Here is a 20,701-nt window from a genome sequence, read left to right as displayed (position 1 = left end):
TCTCAAAAAAACAAAAAAAATTAAACCTGAATCAGATCAAGCATCTAGAGTCCAATTTATAGGAAATACAGAGGATAGTAGAACATAATAAACAGAACCAGGAGAATGCAACTGCAAAATCAGAATGAGAGAAACTCTACAAGAGAAACAATGAGGCTTTTATAACAAATCAACTGCAAGAAAGAAAAAAAAAAGGACGGAGGAGAGATCTTTAAAGAGTTTTAAGAAACATATTAACCAAATATAACCTGTTGATCTTGTCTGGAACCTGATTTAAACAAACTAACTGTGGGGAAAAAATTATGAGACAATCAAGGAAATCTGAACAGTGACTAGATATTTAATATTAAGGAATTATTATTAAAATGTTCATATGATGGTGTACTTGGTTTTTTGTGTTTTTTTTTAAGAATCGTATTTTTAAAAACATGTACAAAAAATGTATAGATGATCCGGTATGACATCTAGGATTGCTCCACAATAATCTGGTAGGAGAAGAGGCAGGTGTTTAGAATAAACAAAACTGATAACGACTGAAGCTCAGGATGGTGCTCCATGGAGGTCATTACCCTCTACTGGACTGAATTTTTTCCTTAAAAAAAATTTTTGAAAACCTAAAATAAGTAGTCACTGTTCCTGTCCCCCTCCTTCAAGAAAGATGCTAAGGGAAGAAGTACTTGGCCCTTGAATTCATGGCTACTGGGGCATGGTAATCACAATCATAATTACAGTCAGCAGCTCACATCTATGGGACACTTACTTCTCTGCTGGGCATCGCGCTAACCTTCAGCGAGCCCTCACTATAACCCAGGAGAAAGGCATTACTCTGTCCATTGTACAGGTAAAGGAACTGGGCTTCAGAAAGATTAAAGAGGTTGCCCAAGGACAAACAGACAAGTGGATGAAACGCGTGTGATTCCACACGTCCATTCAGCATGATTAGAATCAGAATGAGTTATGTCTTTTTAAAATAGTAACAACTTTTAAGAGGGCTGGTACTTCCATCATCGAAAAGAGTCAATGTTCTCCAGTGTTTAAGACAGCAGAATCAAGAAGTGGTGGCTTTTCTGATGACCATTTTTGGTGAAACCTAGGGAACTGCAGGGGCAGAGTCTCTAAAATCTCAAAGTGGTAAGAGCAGAGGAGAAAGTATGAAAAGTGGAGGGTGTGTGTGTGTAAAAATATGAAAGCAAAAGGGAAACTGTCTGAGGAAAGAGAGAGAAAAACAACAGAGCAGGAAATCCAGCAAGAGGGGAAGCTGGGGAAAAGCTTAAAACTAAACCCAAAGGAGGAAGATAGAAAAGCAAATAAATGAGCTTCTGTCAGACGAGTCCATTCTAGTTGGGACAAACCCTCAGGAACTTGGACAGAGAACTGGAGGGCAGAGGAAGCAGGAGACTGCAGATGGGTTGAAGGGACCAATGAAAAAGCCCACTGTGGGCCATTCACCATATTTCATCCTATTTCACTTTAAACTCACACTCGGGGAGTATTATTATTGTCTTCATTTTTCAGATGGGGAAATGGAGGCCTAAAGAAATTAAATACTTTACCTGATTTCACAGCCAATAAGCAGAACTGGGACTGGAACCAGGGTCTGACTTCAAAGCCATGCTTGCAGGCTACTTTGCTAAATACATCAAGCACCAGAGAACTACACAGAGTTAGGTCAACACCAAAAGCAGAAGGTACCACCAGAAAGGCAGTGGGAAAGAACCTAAGAAAGGGACACGTCCTGGGAAGGAGAAGAGATGAGCACAGGTCTCAGAAACTTCCCATGAGCGTCCCCGACCCCTTGTAGCCCAGAGTCACCAGAACGAGGTGAAAAGGAGGAAAAGACAGTATTGACGAGCCCCCCACTCCCCCCACTCAGATGTCAAAGACGAATAGCAACCCCATTACCAACTCCATTTCAAAGCCCTTAAGGTCTTTTTCAGAGGCTCTGAGCAGGTATTCTCCCCTCCACCCCTGCCACTGCTCAGCAGGTATCACAGCCTAAGACACATTTTCCAGCCAGGTACCCAGGTTAGGGATGGGAGACATTCACCTCATCTACCAGGTTCCCAAGCACTCCCACTATCAAGGAGTGAAGTCAAGGTCACCTGCCTAAACCCTATCCCCAGCATGAAGCCATTTCCATATCCAAGCCTTCAGGGTGACAGAGGGGGTAACTTATTCTGACAGCCTGCCAACAGAGCACATTCCAAAGAAAAAACCAGATAAACTGGCAGGTCCAGTCCCAAGTTTCCAAGCCACCCCCCGACACACACACACACATACATACCTGTAGAGTAGTTTGGATCAACCCAACACCCAATGGTAGCCTTACCCTTTTATTTTCAAAGGCCAGTACAACCAGTCTGAGAGGTGAAGGGTCTCCACAGTCTTTAAGGACTGAACCAAAAGAGAGAGGTAAATAAATCTTGCCCCTTCTCAAGACAAACGACTCTGGTGGGACAGTTCCCCTAGGAAAGGCTTGATTGGGTCACACCCAGCATTTAAGATCTTAGCCAAGTTTGTTTTGAACGTAGAGTAAAATGGGCCACCATGGAACACAAAGCAAAGTATTCTGCACTTGGCCTTTTTTGGGCAGATAGTCCAAGTGAGGGGAAGTCTACTTGTGTTTCAATGTCACACAATCTAGCTTAAATACAGTCAAATGCCACAATAAAACCTGACAGGTGACTTCATATGCAGTCTTTTGTTAGCTGAGCAGCTGTGAAGTCACACAGATCTAGGAACAGGCTTCAAATTTTGGCCCTACCACACTGGCTGTGTGACCTTGGGCAGTTTACTAAAGCTCTCTGACCTCCACTTTCTTCGACTACAAATGGAGCTCCTTGGTTTAAATAAAGTAATGCTGAAGAATGGGCTTAAGGCAGAACCTGGCCGGTCAGCCTTCCTTTCTTATCCAAAATCTCTCAGAGCAGTCCTGGGAATTAGTACAACTGAAAGAAGAGTTATGGTGTGAACACAGCAGAAAACTGCTTCTCCTCCACAAAACCTGGCTTTGGGAGGGGAGTGTGGGGCTGTGGATCGGATGACTCAGATAACAACACACTTCTCCGGGATCTTCCTGCCTAAGGCTCTCACATTTTATCTCTTTCATCTAAAGCTCAGCTCAAAAGCAGGCTAGAGAAGCAGGTAGCCCAGTATCACCTTCCCAGAAAGGGAATCCAAAGATTTTCAAGTGACTTGCCCAAGGTCACAGGGAGACCAATAGTACGGGCTGTCCCACCAAGCCTTCCCTCCACACAGAAATGGAGACACACAGATCCCAGCCGCCGGAGGACCCTCCAATGCCTTCTCCCATCAATCTTCCCCGAAAGGAAACCGTTCTCCAGGCTCTCAACAGCAAAGTCCAGCTGCCATTATTTCACCAAGATCTGAAAGACACTCCAATGGACTGAACACCTGCCCAAGTTACTGCCCAAAGCACAGAACTCAAGGACTCAATAAACAGTGGTGTCCAAAGAACCACCTGGAATTGAGCAGTGTCATTACAACTACTTTCAGTTTTAGGCAAAGTGCTAAAATTTCTTTAATTCCTCCCATTCCACTCCCTTTTCCCTGCCTTATATATTAAGGTACATCACAGGACATCATTACCCACTCTCTCAAAGAACACAGATAAGCAAGGTTGAAACCAAAGACCGTCAAGAGCGCCGAGACCACAGGTTCTGCAACAGAATCAGAAATCCCCAAACTTCACACAGTTAGCAAACCTTTCAGAATTCCACTGGGAAAAACTTCTTCCTACATTAAACTGTGCTGGTCAGAAAGGAAATGAACCAATGCTGAATCATCCCTATGATGATGAGAATTTATTTATTTGTTAATAGGTTAGGAATTGATCCTTAGAGTGGGTTTAAAACAATTTGGCTCCAACGAGCACAGGTTTATAGGGCAAGTTGTTCCCTGAAATTCCCTTCTATTACAGCTGTGGTCTCAGAACAGCTTGGGACACTCCTGCAAGAATAATATTGTCGTGAGCACAACACCAGGGCACCACAAAGGACTCCTGCCTGGATTTTCTCTCCATTCTGCGGAATTAAAGGGAGTCAGCCAGTTTCCTCAACAGTTTCCTATTAGTAGAACGGCCATGCAGTTTACCGTCCAAACCGGGACATTTTGAGAGTACAAAGGGGTGCTAATTATTGAAGAGCAGGCCAAGACAAAAAGCAGAAAGCAGGCCTGCTCCAGGCAAGCAGTTACACAACCACAAGGAAGAGTGAAGGACAACTTTACTCTTCAGAAAACACAAATGGGTAAAAAGTGCCACAAACAGTTATTATGAGTAAGACAGTCAGCATTTGGTGAGAGGATACAGGAACTAGAAAGACCAAATAGAAAATAAGAACAAACTGGGGAGAGCAGCGCCTGAAATGTGAAGTATAAATTAACTTGATTCTAGGGTTGTTTTTTTCCCCCACCTTAAATCAATTTACAAATCAGATTCAATACTTGACTTGTGGCCTCCTGTGCCTTCCAGGTCTCTCTTCCTCACGATCCCCTCGTTTATCCTTTATGATTTAGTTCTTACTGTTTAAAGGATAAGCCATATGGGCAGTTAACACAGTCAACATTTATCACTAAGGAGCGAGTCATTCTACATCACTGAAATCATTCTTTAAAAAGTAAAAAGTCTTCTCTTGGATACTTCTATTGGATACCTTTAGGCGCCTCACTAAAACCGGTAAACTAGAAGAAATGTAAATTCTTACTGGGACATCGCTCTAAAGATCAATCTTCATCACTTGACCACACGTACACGCAGCACGAGTGCTGGGCCATGGGGGTGGGCCTGGCAGACATTGTTCAGTGTGATAACGAGATGCAGTGTTTTTTTTTTTCTATGAGATGTACTCTACATACAAACACACCCTTTAAAAGTACAGTAAGCTCTCACTTAACGTTGTCAATAGGTTCTGCAACTTGAAGCCAAAAGACATATAACGACACCAATTTTATCACAAGCTAATTCATATAAACAAGAGTCAAGTTCCTAGGGCATCTCAGCAATGTTATACCGAAACAAGGTTGAACAACACAACATTATCTGAGGACCTGCTATATATGAATCCGTCGCGTTTAGCAGATTCGCAAGGTTGGGAATCACTGTTTTTAAATGTTTCTCTCTTCAACTGTCAGTTGGCTGCCTCTAAAAGCCCCTATTCCCAACAAGTTTACTCATCCCTCAACAATTTTTGACTTTAATTTTTAACTTAAAGACTGGGAAACCACATAACTAACTTACAGTTCTACATACCCTGGTTGAGACGATAGAAGGTGTCAATAAAATGCAGGTGGTCCCCAGCCCAGGCTCACACAAAGCAATCTTAACTGCTCAAACCAGTCACCGTGAGTGACCCAGGTCAAAAAAAACAAGGGGACACTGATACACTGAAGGGTAGCTGGCGATGTGACCAGAGGCAGCAACAGCTTAGAGTAACCGACTGAAAACACAGGTCTCTACCCACCAGCTTCCAAAAAAGATTGAGCTCACCTACCCAGCAAGTATTAATACCTTGGTACCAACCCAAGTAGACACATCCTCTTAAATATGTAAATACGCTGGCAGAAGGATGGGCTACTATTCAAGCAGGAGTGTTAATTGTTAGTATTTAAATTATATTTAAGGTCCAAAGAAAGGAATCTGATGAAAGGGGCAAAGACTTCCTTCCTGAGCTTGGAACAGGCACTTGCAGGAACAAGGTGGTCTGGGTTTTAACAGCAGTCACACCTACAGCTGTAGCACACTGAGCTAGCGCTGCACTAAACTTCAGCACAGCTTCTATGTCTTCAACGTAGATAAAGCCATGCCCATTTTCCAGATGAGGAAACTGCCGGCACAGACAAGTTAAGCAGCCTACCTGCAACAGGTATTAATTAGTACAAAGGAGGGAGGCAGCAAAGGGAGGGGATGGTACCTCTCCCCACCTCTTGTTCTCTCTCTTCCACCAGGAGCTTCACGCCCTCAGAGCACCAGAGGGGGTTACTCAAAGGAGCTGCCAGCAGGCCCAGGGCCCTAAGCACAGATTCTCTATAAAGAGTTCCTTACAACCACCTTAGAGAACTTTTAGAACCCAATCCCAAAGTTAGGAGTATGGCTTCCACGCAAGAACCAAAGGAGGAGGTTTCCTTTTGGGCAGAGGAAGGCGCACCATGCTACCCACTTTAGAAGCATTTCCATTTAATTCCATTTAATTTGGCAAAGAATGACCTCAAATATGATGGATTTCCTCCACTTTATGAACAGGGGAAGTGTGGTTCAAAGCGATTATGGTCCAGGACTTTATGGGATGCCCCAGCCTCCTGGATTTCAGTCCATTTGCCCAGAGAACAGCAGTCTGGCTCTTCTAAGTAACTCTGCCTCTGTTCTGGCTGTTCCACAAGCGTCCCTGTCCAGGCTGACCTGGCAGGAAATCCGTGAAGACCTGGTATGTAAGATAACATTTGAAGCTGTTATTTACTGAGCACTTACTAATGTCAGGCATACAAGAGGCACTCTATTGGAATTTCCACATGGGGACACCGAGGCTCGAGAGGAAGTGATTTGTCCAATGCTCTAGAACTAGTAAGTGACTGAGCTGAGAGTCCAGCTAAAGTATGTCCAACTCCAAACCCGTGTTTTTAAACCTACATTATTAACCTGCCTTTTTCCAGACGAGAATCAGGAAACTTCCCACTCCCTATGTCACCCAGTTCCCTCCTGCTTCCATCCTTCCCTTTTTCTGCTTTCAATGAATTGCTCACAGCCAAGTTTCAGATCTACACTACATTATTGTCAATACACCTTTAGCACTATTTCAGGTTGAGTTCATTACTCTGGAGAGTGTTTCAGGGAGGTTGTTTGTTTTTTAACAACTTAGCCACACGCTATTCCCAAAATGGCAAAAAAAAAAAAAAAAAAAAAAGGCCTTTCTCTTTAAGGTCTGACTCCAACATCACAGACATGGCCAACCTTTCTTCAGTCCCCACCATTGGGCAACAAAGCTCTTTGGAAATGTCACCACAAGCACTTACCCCACTGAGTGTTTTCCCTTTATACTAGTATTACATAAGGAAATCCGTGCTCCTAAAAACACAAATGTGTAAAAACATGAAAGCCCCTCCCCCTTCCCAATCCACTCCCTCAAAGCAACCAGCCAATAAAATATAATCTCCCAGATCCTTCTGGATAGAGATGTGTATGTGTTTTATCAACTCTAAGACACCACTGACTGAAAGATACAGCACGATGTTCTGAGAAACATTGTTGCAAACAAAACAAACCATCCCAGAAAGCTGATCACTTAGAAGTCGTATTTTATGCATATTGAAACTTTTTAATCATGTCAATCTTGTGCATAAAGAGGAAAGTATAAGCAAAATAAACTGGGTAAGATACACTTAAAACAACTTCTCAGACAGATCAATACCCATGCTTTCAACACACTGTCATATCACCTTCTGTGACAAGAGCACTGGTGACAGCAAGAGCACTCTGCACTCGTTCTGCAGGCTTTGACGGGTGTATGCAACCACAGCATGGGTCATGACCACGGCCTGGCCAGCCGTGATTGTTCAAATATGGAAAAACTCTGCCTCTTGGAACTCATAAACGACGGCATATACAATTTCCCCACAGGATTGTGGCTCCTTTACATGCCTGTTTCTCTTCCTGTCAATTCCACAGGGGCATTTTACTTATCATTCATTGACCACCTTTTGCGGATCACAGTAGTTCCTGTAAATGTTTGAATGGCCAGCGACAAGTAGCAGTTCTATGCAAAATTGGGAGCATCTGGATTTCAAAACGCCTGAGGTGGAGAAAAGGGAGAATGAAAAGCCTTGTACGGTTTATCAGCAGCAGCAGAGTTGTCTCTGGGATGTTGTTAGGATCACCCTTCCTACCCACTCTCTCTGCAGGGTCAAGAGCTGCCATCTGAGGAGCTCTCTGAGCGTCCCCACTACTCAGAAACTACCTCTGCAAGCCGCCAGGCAAGAACTAGTCCTTAAACTCCTCAACAGCAAGCCTGACACACGCATCTGGAAACAACGGCTACATTCCCAAGGCACAACAGATGAGTTCCAAGCACAGAGAAGGGGATTCTGCTCAATGTACTGCTTCTCAGGCACAGAAAGGTGTGACCTTATTTTTGTGCAGCAGTGTCTTTAAAACCAACCAAGAACATTTTAGTGAATTCCATAACGATTCTTAGGTCCATCGCCTGACATATATAAGAGGAGGAAAATCCCATTCAGAGTTAGGAAGGATGGCCAAATTGTGTCTGATTCAATCTGAGGATAAAACTTACGCGTGTCTAGGGCAATGGTTCTCAATTAGAGGTGGACACCACTATGGAGTCTCTCAGAAATACAGAAACGATGCACTTTCCCCCGACCCTCTTAAATCTCCAGGGCTGATGCCCAGGCTGTACAAAGTTCCACAAAGGCTGCAAAGCACACGCTTAAATGGGGACCACTAGTGTGGCAGAGGCTCCCTGGGGCAGGAGTGGAAGGAAAGAGGCTGCCCTGGATATGAGTCAGAACCATCCTGAATCAGCCACGTAAAACGATCCACGTACCATGAATTACAAACCTGGAAGTCAAAATGTGGGAACGGTGAGGCACCTGGAAAGGTGAGTGAGAGAATGCAGGGAGGGTGGGCTGGGAAAAGGGACAGATGGTCTTATGTGGGCTTCCCCAGTGCATGGCACACGTCACGGACACAAATATTTGCTGAACGAGAGTCACATGGCTGACAAGCACATGGTCATGCACATCACCTAATTTCCACTGAGCGACCTACTGTGTGCAGAACATCCAGCTCTGGCAGCTCAGGCAACAGTCACCCACCTTGGCAACCTCCCTCAATCCACAGGGAAAGAGATTTTAGTTTTGCTTCAGCTTCACCTGACATCTGAGTAGAGGTGTTCTAGAAGCATTCGCCTCTAACAATTCCTAGTCATAAAGGAAGCTGCTTCTTGCCTCCAAATCACAGAAAACACTTCCTGTGATATCCAGTTATACAGATGCTAATCATTTTTACATTTTATAATTAAGGCAAAATTCAAAGATGAAAGGATATTAGGGAGATATTTTTAATGAACAAAAATGGAAATCTTTTTATCAAAATAAAAATAATATCGGCTTAGTCTCCCCAGTATTCAAAACAAAAGCAAATTTTGAATTACGGGAATTTCTTGGCTCTGCCAGTGTGAAACGCTATTGAGTAGCTTTGTTTCTGTTTTCCTCTCAATGAAAATACCTGATGAGGTCTTCTAAGTGGCCCAGATTTCAAGACGGGGCTGGGGGCTAAGGACTGACCTTTCCCTCCGCTGACGGCGCTCTTTCTAACTCCAACCACCATTGTCTTCCAAAGGCTTTCACATGAAAAGGCAGTGAGGGAGAAAGGGTTGAAAGAGATTCCACCAAAGGAAGAGATTCCACTCACAATGGTTTCAATAGTTTCGGAATCAGTTAGCCCCCAAGACACCCCCAGCCACAGTGATGGGTGATCTGAAAATGAAGCATATCAAAATGCTATTGATAAGCTAAATTACCAGACAGCTTATCTGAGGCCCACATCCGCCATATGGTGCTCCAACTTCTGCCGCCTGTTGCTGCCACAATAGGCACGCCTACCCAGAAAGCACCACTGGACAGAAACCCAGCAGCAGCGGCATGCAGGAGGGCTACTGTGTTTACCTTTTATTTTGTGCTATCAGCTTTGTGCCTCCCCCTGTTCCAGTAGAGACTTGACACACACACATATGCATTCAAGGTCAAAAATACGCGTTACCTGGAGGACACACGCATGCACAACCCATGTGTGCGCATATACGGGTATATATCAGGTGAACAGAGAGAAAACCAGATGTCAACTTCAGAATCGGAGCTGCCTGGTGGGGGAGGGCGAGCCAGGCAGGCTCCCAGCTAGAGCTGCTAGCAGACAATGCGCTTTTCTCAAAACACTCAGGCGGGCGGGCCTCGGGGAGTGGCTATTTAAAACACTTGGCTCCTTTTATTTCACCACCATGGAAGTGAATTCGGCTCTGAAGTGCCAGAGCAAATGAAGTCATTTGGTTTCCGTGGGCTCCCTTTGCATTCGAGCAGTAGAAGTGAGACCAGACGGAAGTCGGAAGGTCCAGCTAAGTTGTTCTTTCTTCCAATTAAAACTGATTCCACAGAGGATTTGGCGCCTGGGCTTCATTAACTTTTTTTCTTTGAAAAGACACTAAGGTCATATGAAATTTAAAGGACACTGGGCACTGGAATGAAGGCTGCCAAAGACAAGTCCCTTCACAAAATGCCATCAAGTCAAGGTGTAAAGACGCCCAGATAAGGAAATTACCTTCTAAAGGCTCGGTTGGTACACAAGATTAATAGTGATTTTTGTCACATGAATTCATAAGATTTCTGCATTTCTTTCTACTTTCTACTCTCTCTAAAAAGGTTCCTATCTTTGCAGAGACATCATTGATGGTAATGAAATATTCTTTTTTTTTTTTAACTTTACTATTATGGAAAAGACATGGGTTTTCAAAGAGAACTCAGCAACACATAACATCTGGTTATGCAAAAATGCACAAGATGCAGGTTTGGATAGGTGCAATGCAAAAAAAATAAAAATACAAGTTTTTTCCCTAATATTCAGATCGAGTTAACTATGGCATGAAGGCACTCATTTCATCCCCAAAATTACCCACACCTAAGCAGACAACATTCTTGGATGAACTTTTCAAATTTTCTTATACATTCTCAAAAAAAAAAACCAACCTCCTTTCAAGTTAAATTGAGATTGCACTTGAACTCCATCCAAGAGTGGAGCTGAACTGAATTATGATAATTAGAAAGCTGTGCCTATAAAAAAGCAGCGCAGTTCATGCATTTTTTTTTTTAAGTTCATGCCAGAGAATATAAGTTCAATATGTTCTCACATAATTAACATTTCCCACCATTAGGAGCAGTTTTTCAGTTTATATATCAGTAAAAACAACAGAACTCATCATGGCTATATATTCCCAGTCAATATACAAATACAGCTAAACCTGTCAAATGCCTAAAAGCAACCAGGATTTCCCACTGGAAACAAGAGCTTAACTTGTTCATCAGTGAGCTGACGTTTTCTTTTAAACCCATTTCCCAATGCTGGGCACTGTCCCTTAAACTAAAACTGCTAATGAAATCCTAGGACAGAGCCTTAAAAATTAATGTGAAAAAAAGGCAGAAAGCATTGCATCAGGGTAGTAAATACTGATTTGAAACAACTGGGGGAGTAGAAAGGGCTCCGTAACACAATGAGCATGGAGCCTTGCCTTGGCCTGCCATAAAAGTGGGAAAGACAGCCTCTTAGGAACCCCCCCACCCCCATATCCAATCAGAAGAGAGACCAGTGGTTTCACAGTTAGCCAGGACTCCCAGACTATGGAAACTATTTTTTTGAGACTCTTCCCAACCATGCAAAAAGCCAGTGGACAAAAGGAGAACCTAAGAGCTGAGCGTGAGCCACTCTGTAAGGAACTCCGTCCTGAAAACCTACCCTTCAGGGCATCCCATTGGCTTCGAGTAAAATAAAAACACACATTTTGAAATTCTCGTATTCTGTACCACTACGAAGCCCAAATGTATCTGAAGAAATGGCTGACTTTCAACTGTGAGTTCAAATACAGGATAGGGGGTCAAGGAAGCTGGTGATGAGTATGTTACAGACTAAGGACTCTCAATAGTTCACAGCTTTGAAATAAAACAAGATAAAAACCCACACAAAAACACTCCAGATATTTAGATCCAAATATTCTAGCATTCCAGAAACTGTCCCAGAAGAGGGAAGGCACTGAACCTTCCTGATTTCAGAAGTATCCAGTAACTACAATGCAAGAGGGTCTAACCCTAAAACATAAGTGCTTAGGATGAACCTGAATTACTTGATTTTTATCAACCTTTGTGAATATGAAAGAATAAAATATATCACTGATATCGCTCAAACATGATTTGGGATCCAATTTAAATCCCACGGGGTAATCTGTGGCTTCTACAGATAAAGTAAGAAAAAGCATCATGCAACTATAAAAGATTATTCCAGCCATCCGTCAGTCCCCAATAGCCTAAGTTTGTCAAATGGCAAAACGCTTACAATATACTTTTCCAGCCGAGTTCAGAAGTAGGAAATTAGCACTCTGCTGTTCCAGTTACTAAACTCCAAAGGGGAAGCTGTCATGCCCTCAATGTTATCAGCAGAAAGGTGGGCTCTGATTTCCCTGCAGTTCTACAGAAAAAGCTGGACACTTGCTCTGGCCAGCATTCTTCAATCTTTGGAGAAAACAGGCCCCAAAAGTTTTATCATGAAACAGATCCAACCTCTAAGCACAGCTTTCACTCAGCAATATATTTGTTTTCTCCTTTTGCAATCGTTTTATTGGGAACAAGACAGAGTGCCTAAACAAGCTTAGAAGTGTTATCCACCTACTGTCTGTACGGGAACACGGTTGTTTTACATACCCTAGGTCATACATGCAGTTATTTACACCAACCTTTTGGGTGATGAAACACAATTTTCATTTGCAGGCAGTATAATTATGCTCACAATTAACACATAATAACACAAGAGATTAGAGAAGAGTAATCCTACAGATGTGCAGGCTCTTGTACAACTGCCATGTATGAGATATCAATCCTTTTCTGAAGCAAGGATTCTTCAAATATTGTTAATGGCACAACTCGTGTCTTCAAAGGCCTATCTCCAACTGGGATCTACATTCTCTAACTGTTCCTGTTACATACTCTTCTACTGAAAATGTGACAACAAATATGATCTAGACGCAGATGACAGATGACTTCAAGTACATCCTCCCCAAATTTTCCCATTAAGAAATGCCCTCTTATACGTATTTGCTGTTCTGTATTGTCAGAGTCAACAAAATACAAAATTGTTTATAAATGACTGAAGCTCAAGCAGCAAAAACACAGAACATTGTTTTTCCTTATGACTTGCTTGTCCTTTCTCTATGTAAAAAGGATGCCGGCCCCCAAAGCGAGTGTATGAATATATAATTCTTGCTGTATAAATCAAAAGAGGGGTAGAAAAGAGGGGAAGGGAGAAGGAAGCGGACTTCCCCCAGGCTGGACCCTCCCCGACCCTCCCTTCTGTGTAATTAGTTTGCTGCTGGGGCCCAGACACATTGAACCACAATGCAAGGAAGCAGCTCTCCGTGAGAAATTCATTTCAATCTGGTTCAAACTAAGCTAGATTGCCCTCCCTCTTTAAATTAAATTTCATTAAGTATGTGTCGTGGTGAGTCCTGGTTTATGTTTTAGGAAAAGAAGGAAAAACTCTAATAATCTTTCAGGCATATTCTCTGGATGGAGGTCTATTTGTTACTTTATAAAAAATCACACAGAGGAGGACTCTAAACAAAGATTCTTTCCTCTAATATTTTTTTTACTCTCACTGTTAAGGCAAAGTGCCACATTGGTTTTGTTTCAAACTTGTAAAAAGAGAAAAAGAAAGAAAGAAAAGGTATTCCAATACGCCCCTAAAACTGTGGATCAAATAATACTTATCATTAAAGTAAAAATAAAATGGTCTACATTGGCACTTTTATACCATCAGCAAGCACCAGTAATGGATACAGCTTATCAGTTCATTTTTTTATACTAACAACAAATAAAATGGTAAACTCTGCTTAAAACCAGAAACCTGAGAGTTCAACACAGTTGTGCATATAAAGAAATGCTAAACAAAAATATCTGTGACCATTTATGGAAATAGTGAGATTAGAAAAATAAGCCTTTCCCCCGAAAAAGTAATCAACAATTCAAAACCTCACTGTTGACAAAGGTTCAACTAATCCATTTGTCTTTCCTGAGTCACTTTGTAATTAGTTCTACTATTTCCTCCTTAAGAGGAAAGATTCTTACCAAAGTTGGATGTAAGTCTGGCCCTTATAAGCATTCAGATGTGTTTGGGCCCAAAGATCCTGTTATTTACAAAAGGGCACAAACCCAATAATAAAAGGCACAGCCTGAGGTCTGTTCCCCAACCACTTCTTCAGAGTCCCCTAGCAGAGAAGTCCCCCCCTTACCCCCCCCCTCCTCGGAATAAGACACAAGCAAGATCCGTGGCAGGTTGCAGAAAAGGAGTCCACTCCCTGTTTTGACAATGCAAGGAGATCACATTTTCCTGAAGGGAATCTGTCTACTCAGGTGTCCACCTGCAGGTACCCAGCACACCACAAGTGATCAGACCACCTAAACTTCCAGAAACAATCATAGTGAAAGGTGAGGAGGAAGAAACATAGAGGTGTCCTGAACTGATCTGTTCTGCTCCTTTGCCATATCTGCAGCATTTTAAATATTTTTAAACACTATTTTGAAATGATAGATTTTGCAGACTTTTCTGTCCCGAGATCTAGGCTTCCTCCAAGGTACTGTTTTTAAAACACGGCTTTTTTACATTACCTGCTCCTGCAATATCATCTGTCTCTAAGTTTCCAGGACTTACTGAGGTCAATTTTCATTTCTGCAAATCACAGGCAGCCACTTGCTTCTGAGAAGTTAACAAGCCTTCTGAGAAATGCTGGTGGCTGGTATTTCATTGTTTCATAAATATTTTTATACAGTGACACCATTTAACTTTAAATAAATCTTTAAAAAGAAAGAATTAAAAAGCAAAGAAAATTATGATCTGCATTTTATTTCTTTTCGTGGGAGAATCAGGGAGGTTATGAGCTCTCCATTGTTTTCAACTCATTTAAAATGTTGCTTCAGTTTGTAAAAAAATACATTTTTTTTTTTTAAAGGAAACTCATAGAAGTTGAACTTTCTTTAAAGCGGGCCTCTGGACTTTTGAAAACAAGTGTTGCTGCTACGAACAAAGACTAGAAGTGCACCCTGATTTTTCTCCCGTCCTTGGGGATCATTTCTCTTCCAATAAACAAACAAATCCCCCAGTATTTCCTACCGAAGGGAAGTTTTCCAGGGAGAGTCTCCTCCAGGGTTTGGTGGTAACTGCGACTCAGTCTTTTTTGGACACAATGTTTCTGCTGACTCCTGAAAATTTTCCACTTGAATGTGCAATGAAGCAGCGGCGGAGGCAGCAACAGTCCTGGAGAAGCGGCAAAGACAACCGTGCCTGCTTTCATCTTTAAGAAGGAGCGAAACCCCGCCAGCAGCACAAGTCGGAGCAGACCCCGGGCCGGCCTTGGGGGGCTTCGACGCCTGGGGCGGACGGGAAGGCTCTGTAGGGAGGGGGGAAATCGGGCCGGCTTCGGGCTCCAAGGCGGCGCCGGCGGCTCTCCCCGCCCGCGCTCGCTCCGAACTTCTGACTTCTCCGAGAAAAACGTGAAAACGGCCCGAGGATGTGAGGGTGTGCGCGCGTGCGGGCGGGAGAGGGGGGCGCGGGGGGCGCGGCGCGGCCGGCCCGGCGCCTCCAGGGCCGCTGGCGGGGGCCGCCTGTTGCCGCGCGAGCTCCGCAGCGCGCGGCCCAACTTGGCGTCCCGGCAACTCGCGCGGCGGCGCCTGGCCTCTCACCTTGAAGGGGACGCGGGAGGCGGGCGCGGGGGCCCAGCCCCGGCCCTCCGCGTGCCCGCCCGTCCGCCGGCCGCACACAAAGCAGAGCCCCGAGAGAAAGAGCGGCCCGAGCGGGTCGCACCGCTGGGCCCCCGGCGCCCCGTGCGCCCCACGCACCCAGCATCAGCCCCGCGCGCCAACTTACCTCGCGAAGGGAGCAGCCGCAGCGCCCGGTGAGTCCGAGGCAAACTTCGGCGCCGCTTTCCCCGCCCGCAGCTCGGTGCCCGGCTCCCTCCCCAGCTCTCGGTCCCCGGGCTGGGCCACCCCACCCCTGCTTAGCACCGCTCCTGCCCCGGGGCCGGTTGGGCGCACTGGGCTGCTGCCCGCGGCTCCGGGCAAAGGTGGACGGGGTGGGGGGGCTTCACTGCATGGCCTGTCCCCGGACGCGGCCGCCCCGGGACCGGGCCCCGCCGCGCGGACTGGCCCGCAGGGTGGAAGCGAGTCTGCAAAGTGCTTGGTGGGCGCCCGCGGCGGGCGGCGGGGCCGCGGCGGCGGCTGCAGAGGCTCGGCTCGGCTCGGGCGGCGCGGCGCGGCGCGAGCGATGCTAAGAATGTTCGGAATGAGGACAGGAATGAAATGAACGCCAGGACCGAACTCGCTCCGGAGGGGTGGGGCCTCGGTGACGTCATGCGGCCTGCCGCCTGGGGCCGGGGGCGGGGCCTGCCGCCGCCGGTGACGTCATGGGGATTCGGGGCGGGCCCGCCTGGGCCGCCTCGCTGTTGGGGCGCGGGCTCCCCCCCGAGGGGCGTCAGGGCGGAGTCTCGCGCCCACGGAGGAGCGGGGCGCGCGCGGGAGCCGCCCTGCCCCCTCCCGGCGCGGGCTCCCGGCTTTGTCCGGAGCTGGGCGGGGCGGACGGGAGGAGGGCGGCTTGGAGGTGTCTGCGCCCGCGCGGAGATCTCTGGAAACTTGGGTTCCCTCCTTGGGGCGGGCGCCGAGGCTGGAGCTGCCTCAGTTTCCCTCCTCCAGGACGCGGAAGCTCGGGCGGCCGCTTAGGGCGGTCCTGGTCTCGCGGAAATCTGCAAGTCTGGGAAAGAGAAGTTTCTTTTCTGGAAATTCAGGTGGTGGTTCTCCAGCGCGGTGGACGCCTTCCCGGGGCCGGATTCCCAGCCAGCCATTTCTTCCCCTCTTTTCTTTCACTTTATAAAAGTTCAGGGCTCTCTTTCAAGTCGAAGTCGGTCCTATTGTTGGATAGCAGAGAAGGCATAATTACAGAGTTTGTAATAACCCTGCCCTGTTAGCACGGTCTTCTCCAAGTCACTCGAGAAATTAAGTTCACTTATCGCTGTGGGTTGTACTTTTCTAAAGTAATGGGTCAGGTAAAAACGCCCTAATTTTAAAGTGCTACATCGAGCAACTTCACACCTTTCCCTCCCTCCCACCCTTCCTTCCATCCTTCCTTCCTTTTCTCCTTCTCCTCCTCTTCCTCCTTCTTTCTCTCTCTGGATAAACTTCAATAATAAGAGATTTAATTATTTTAATGCTATCTTTGGAGGTAGTGACCCAAAAGTAACATAGTAGAGCCAGTGGGTAAATCAAAAAACAGCTGGGTAAAGTTGACCCACTGTGACAAAACTGTCCAAAGTTGAAGGTAATTGTAATCTGCGATTTCAGTTAGATCAAAATAGCCCGGGCTGGCACTTTGCTCTTCTGTCCAGTGGAGCCTCAGGATAAATAACACCACCAAATTTATGGGCCCCAGGAATCTCCTACATTCATATAACTGGGGAAGGGGGTTGTGACTCACTTTCTACAAAACATAAGTTTTTCTATGTCATTTTTTAATTGAAATTTTTGTTGAAAAAATTGATTCCCATGCAGTTGTAAAAAATAATACAGAGAAATTGTTCAGTTTGCCCAGTTCTCCCCAATGGTAATGTCTTCCAAAACTGTAATATAAAATCACAATCAGGATGTTGACATTGATACAACCCACGGATCTGACATTTCCCCAGTCTTACTTGTACTTATTTGTATGTACCTGTATTTAGGTCTATACAATTTTCTCACCTGTGTGGGTATCTACCACCACGGTGAGATACTAATGCATTTTATCTCTAGTTTGCATGCAGTAATAAGGTGATACAATGAGATTCACAATAATGACCCCAGCCACCTTAGCATTGATTTTTGGAAATGTATAAATGCATAATTAATTTGGGCATTAAAACTGTAGTAGGCATGTCTCCCTCCAAATATCATCTTTTAAAAGCACCTGATAGAGTCTGGTGGCAGTGCCAGCCAAACAATAGGGTTTCTAAGCCACTATTTATTGGCCCGTTGCACTAGGGTACCTTTCAGATTCTAGCTCCCATCTCCCAGCCACCTGGTAATACAAGTTTTCCCATCCCTTACTGAATCATGGAAAAATACCTTGGCCTGGGAGTCAAAGCTCTTCAAGATGTACTGTGACTTCCTGACCAGTATTTTCTTCAGTTTCTCCCATCTATGTGCATATTTTTTCAGACTCATCTTAAAAACCTTTTCTTCCAGGAAGACTACTCAACTAGATACTTCCTCCCTGGAGCCCTCAAAGCTCCATCCGCCAGACACACTACTTGTCTTATGTTCATTACCAGTGTACTGGGATGCCCCGTATCTGAGACCATAGAAAGTGTACTGGGTCTCATTCAGCTAAGCGCACACTGCTCCGGGACCTACAGATAAATGGGAGTAACTCTTGTGTTCTCTCCTCCCTATCTTCCACACATTTTCACTCTCCTCAGCCACCCATAGTTCAGTGCATAGGACCTAAGGGTTTAGGGCCCAGGAGCTATTCACCCAGCATCTAAGAGCAGAACACTAGCTGCCACATGCTGAAATGACAGCAGCTATCTTGTACTATACCCGTACGCAGCACTTGGCATTTTGCATTTGCCATCTCAGTGAATCCTATGGCACCTGTACAAGGTAGCCATTATTAATCCAATTTATCAGGAGAGGAACTGAGGTGTAGGGAAGTTACCTGACTTGCCCATAGTCACAGAGTCAGGAGAGTAGGACCAGGACCTGAATTCCTTCTGTCTTTAGCCCATGTTCATAACCATTGACCTCTATTGCCCCCAAATTGAAATGGATATATATCAAAGCAATAGAATACCAGGCACTGTTCTAAGTACTTTCCATATATTTAACCCTCATAGTCCCCCTTATGAGGTAGGTACTCTATAATTCCTCTCATTTTATAGATGAGCAAGCTGAAGACCAGAGAGGACCAGAAATAATTTGTTTAGGATCATGCAGCTAAAAAGTAGAGTGACAATTCAAACCCAGGCAGTCCAGCTCCAGATATCATGCTCTTAACCTTCCACTCAACCAACCAAATGCAGTACTACACTGAATACAAAAGATCAACTATCTGAGGGGCCTACCCTAATGGTTACTTGTATCACTAATGATACAAGAGAGTTTACCAAGTATTACCAAGGAAGAAACTAACTTGTAACACATTAAGGAAACAATGATGCACTTAATTGTAACAAATCACTCTGCGATAGAAACTGTGAGTCTGCCTTAAGCTAGAAAAAGAGCCAGTGGGTTAGAACTTATCCTAAAGAAGCATCTGGCTCAAGAAGCTAATGCTTTGTAAAAAAGAAAAAGTAAAGATGTATTAATAATAATGATACAATTTATTTCATCCCCTAAGGAAATCTAGCACCTCTTCTTATAGGAGTGTAAATTGGTACAACCTGGAAAAATTTGGTGTTAGCTAGTGAAGTTGAAGATACGCATACTCACTGCATACTCCATAATGATTACACTTCCAGAGTGTTCTACCAAATTTGGGAAACGGAATACAGCCAAGAGAAACTCGTGTACATGTGCACCAGGACACATGTACAAGAATGTTCTCTGGGACATTTTTGTAATAACCCCAAACAAGAAACAACCTAAATGCCCACTAATGGCACAAAAGGTAAATGAATTGTGATATAATCATACAGTGGAATACTACACAGGGTTGAAAATGAATGCAATATATAGCTACATACAACAACATGGATGAATCCTAAAAATATAATATTGAGTCAAAAAAGCATGAACTAAAAGAATCCATGCAGTATAGTTGTGTTTATACAAAGTTCAAAAATAAGCAAGATTTAACAACATTGTTTAGGGATGTATATTTAGGTAGCAAAACTAGAATGAAGGGGGAAAAAACTAGATGGGAGAACATGAAGTAATTACCAATAAATCTGGGGTAGTGGTTATCACTAGGCATAGAGTGTCGTGACAAGAAAGGGAAACGGGAGAGAGGGCTTTCGGAGTGCTGGCAGTGTTATATTTTTGTCTGATCATATGCATATTCAGTATGCTATGCATTTGTCTTAAGCACTCTTTTTTACATATCTATTGTATGTCACAATTTTTAAACATTAAAAATAAAAAAGAGAGCCGCCCATATTCAGACGCCTCCCATGTGTCCAGGGCTTGACTGGTTCTGAATCCTATCCTCTCTCGTATTCTCATAATCCTTTTATTATACATTCTACCCTCTCTTCCAGACCTTCAACTTCACTCTATACTGGATCTTTTCCATTAGCATTTAAACATACACGAGTCTCTCCCTCATCTGAAAAACAGCAAAAGTAACCTTTTATTGTTCTAACCTTATCCCCTACTGTCCTCTCTCCTCCGTTTCACAGCTAAATTTTCTGAAAGGGATTGTCTGGCCTCATTACCTCCATTTTTTTTACTTCCCACTACTCCTTGACCCTCTTCAATTGGGCTTCTGCCTCCATTACTTATTCCATCAAAACAGGCGTTGGTCTAGCCTTCCTGACTCAGTGTAGCTAGCTCAATAGGCCTTTCATCCATGCCATCTTGGATTGTTCAACATCGTTGACCATCCCCTCCCTGAAACAATCTTCTCTCCCTGGCACATTTTTTTTTTTTTCATTTTTCTCCTACTTCTGTGGCTGCTCTATCTCATTTTTCTTTGACCCATTCTATTCTACCTAGCTGTTAAATCTTATAGTCTGCATCCTAGGTTTTTTTCTGTTCTCACTTGCTATCCAGTCTCCAGCAGATTCTAGCTAATTCACTCCTTTGGTTTCAATTACTTATTTGTTTGCTGTTGCTTCAAACATGCACATGCAATCCATATCTCTCCTTAGAACGCCAGATGTATATATTTAATTTCATGCCT

General features: G+C 44.3%; 2 protein-coding genes across 6 annotated transcripts in view; one reads left to right on the top strand and one right to left on the bottom strand.

Annotated features, from left to right (window-relative positions):
* TEAD1 (TEA domain transcription factor 1) overlaps positions 1 to 16,116 on the bottom strand; it is a 255,589-nt gene extending 239,473 nt beyond the window's left edge. For 3 of the 5 annotated variants that reach the window (XM_074336015.2, XM_074336014.2, XM_074336016.2), the window contains exon 1: positions 15,701 to 16,115. The gene's annotated coding sequence lies outside the window, so the exon portion shown is untranslated. Of the gene's footprint in view, positions 1 to 14,947; positions 15,092 to 15,700 lie in introns of those variants that run through there. The other 2 variants (XM_074336012.2, XM_088791642.1) reach the window with 2 other exon arrangements.
* LOC141572237 (uncharacterized) overlaps positions 14,362 to 20,701 on the top strand; it is a 161,266-nt gene continuing 154,926 nt past the window's right edge. The window contains exons 1-2 of the mRNA XM_088789888.1: positions 14,362 to 14,411; positions 15,069 to 15,728. Of these exons, the coding sequence (XP_088646014.1) occupies positions 14,362 to 14,411; positions 15,069 to 15,728 (710 nt within the window). The remainder of the gene's footprint in view (positions 14,412 to 15,068; positions 15,729 to 20,701) is intronic.

Source organism: Rhinolophus sinicus, chromosome 14, assembly GCF_057876585.1.
Source record: "Rhinolophus sinicus isolate RSI-liver-muscle chromosome 14, RSI-T2T, whole genome shotgun sequence".
Taxonomy (NCBI): domain Eukaryota; kingdom Metazoa; phylum Chordata; class Mammalia; order Chiroptera; family Rhinolophidae; genus Rhinolophus; species Rhinolophus sinicus.
This window is presented reverse-complemented; position numbering and strand designations above follow the sequence as displayed.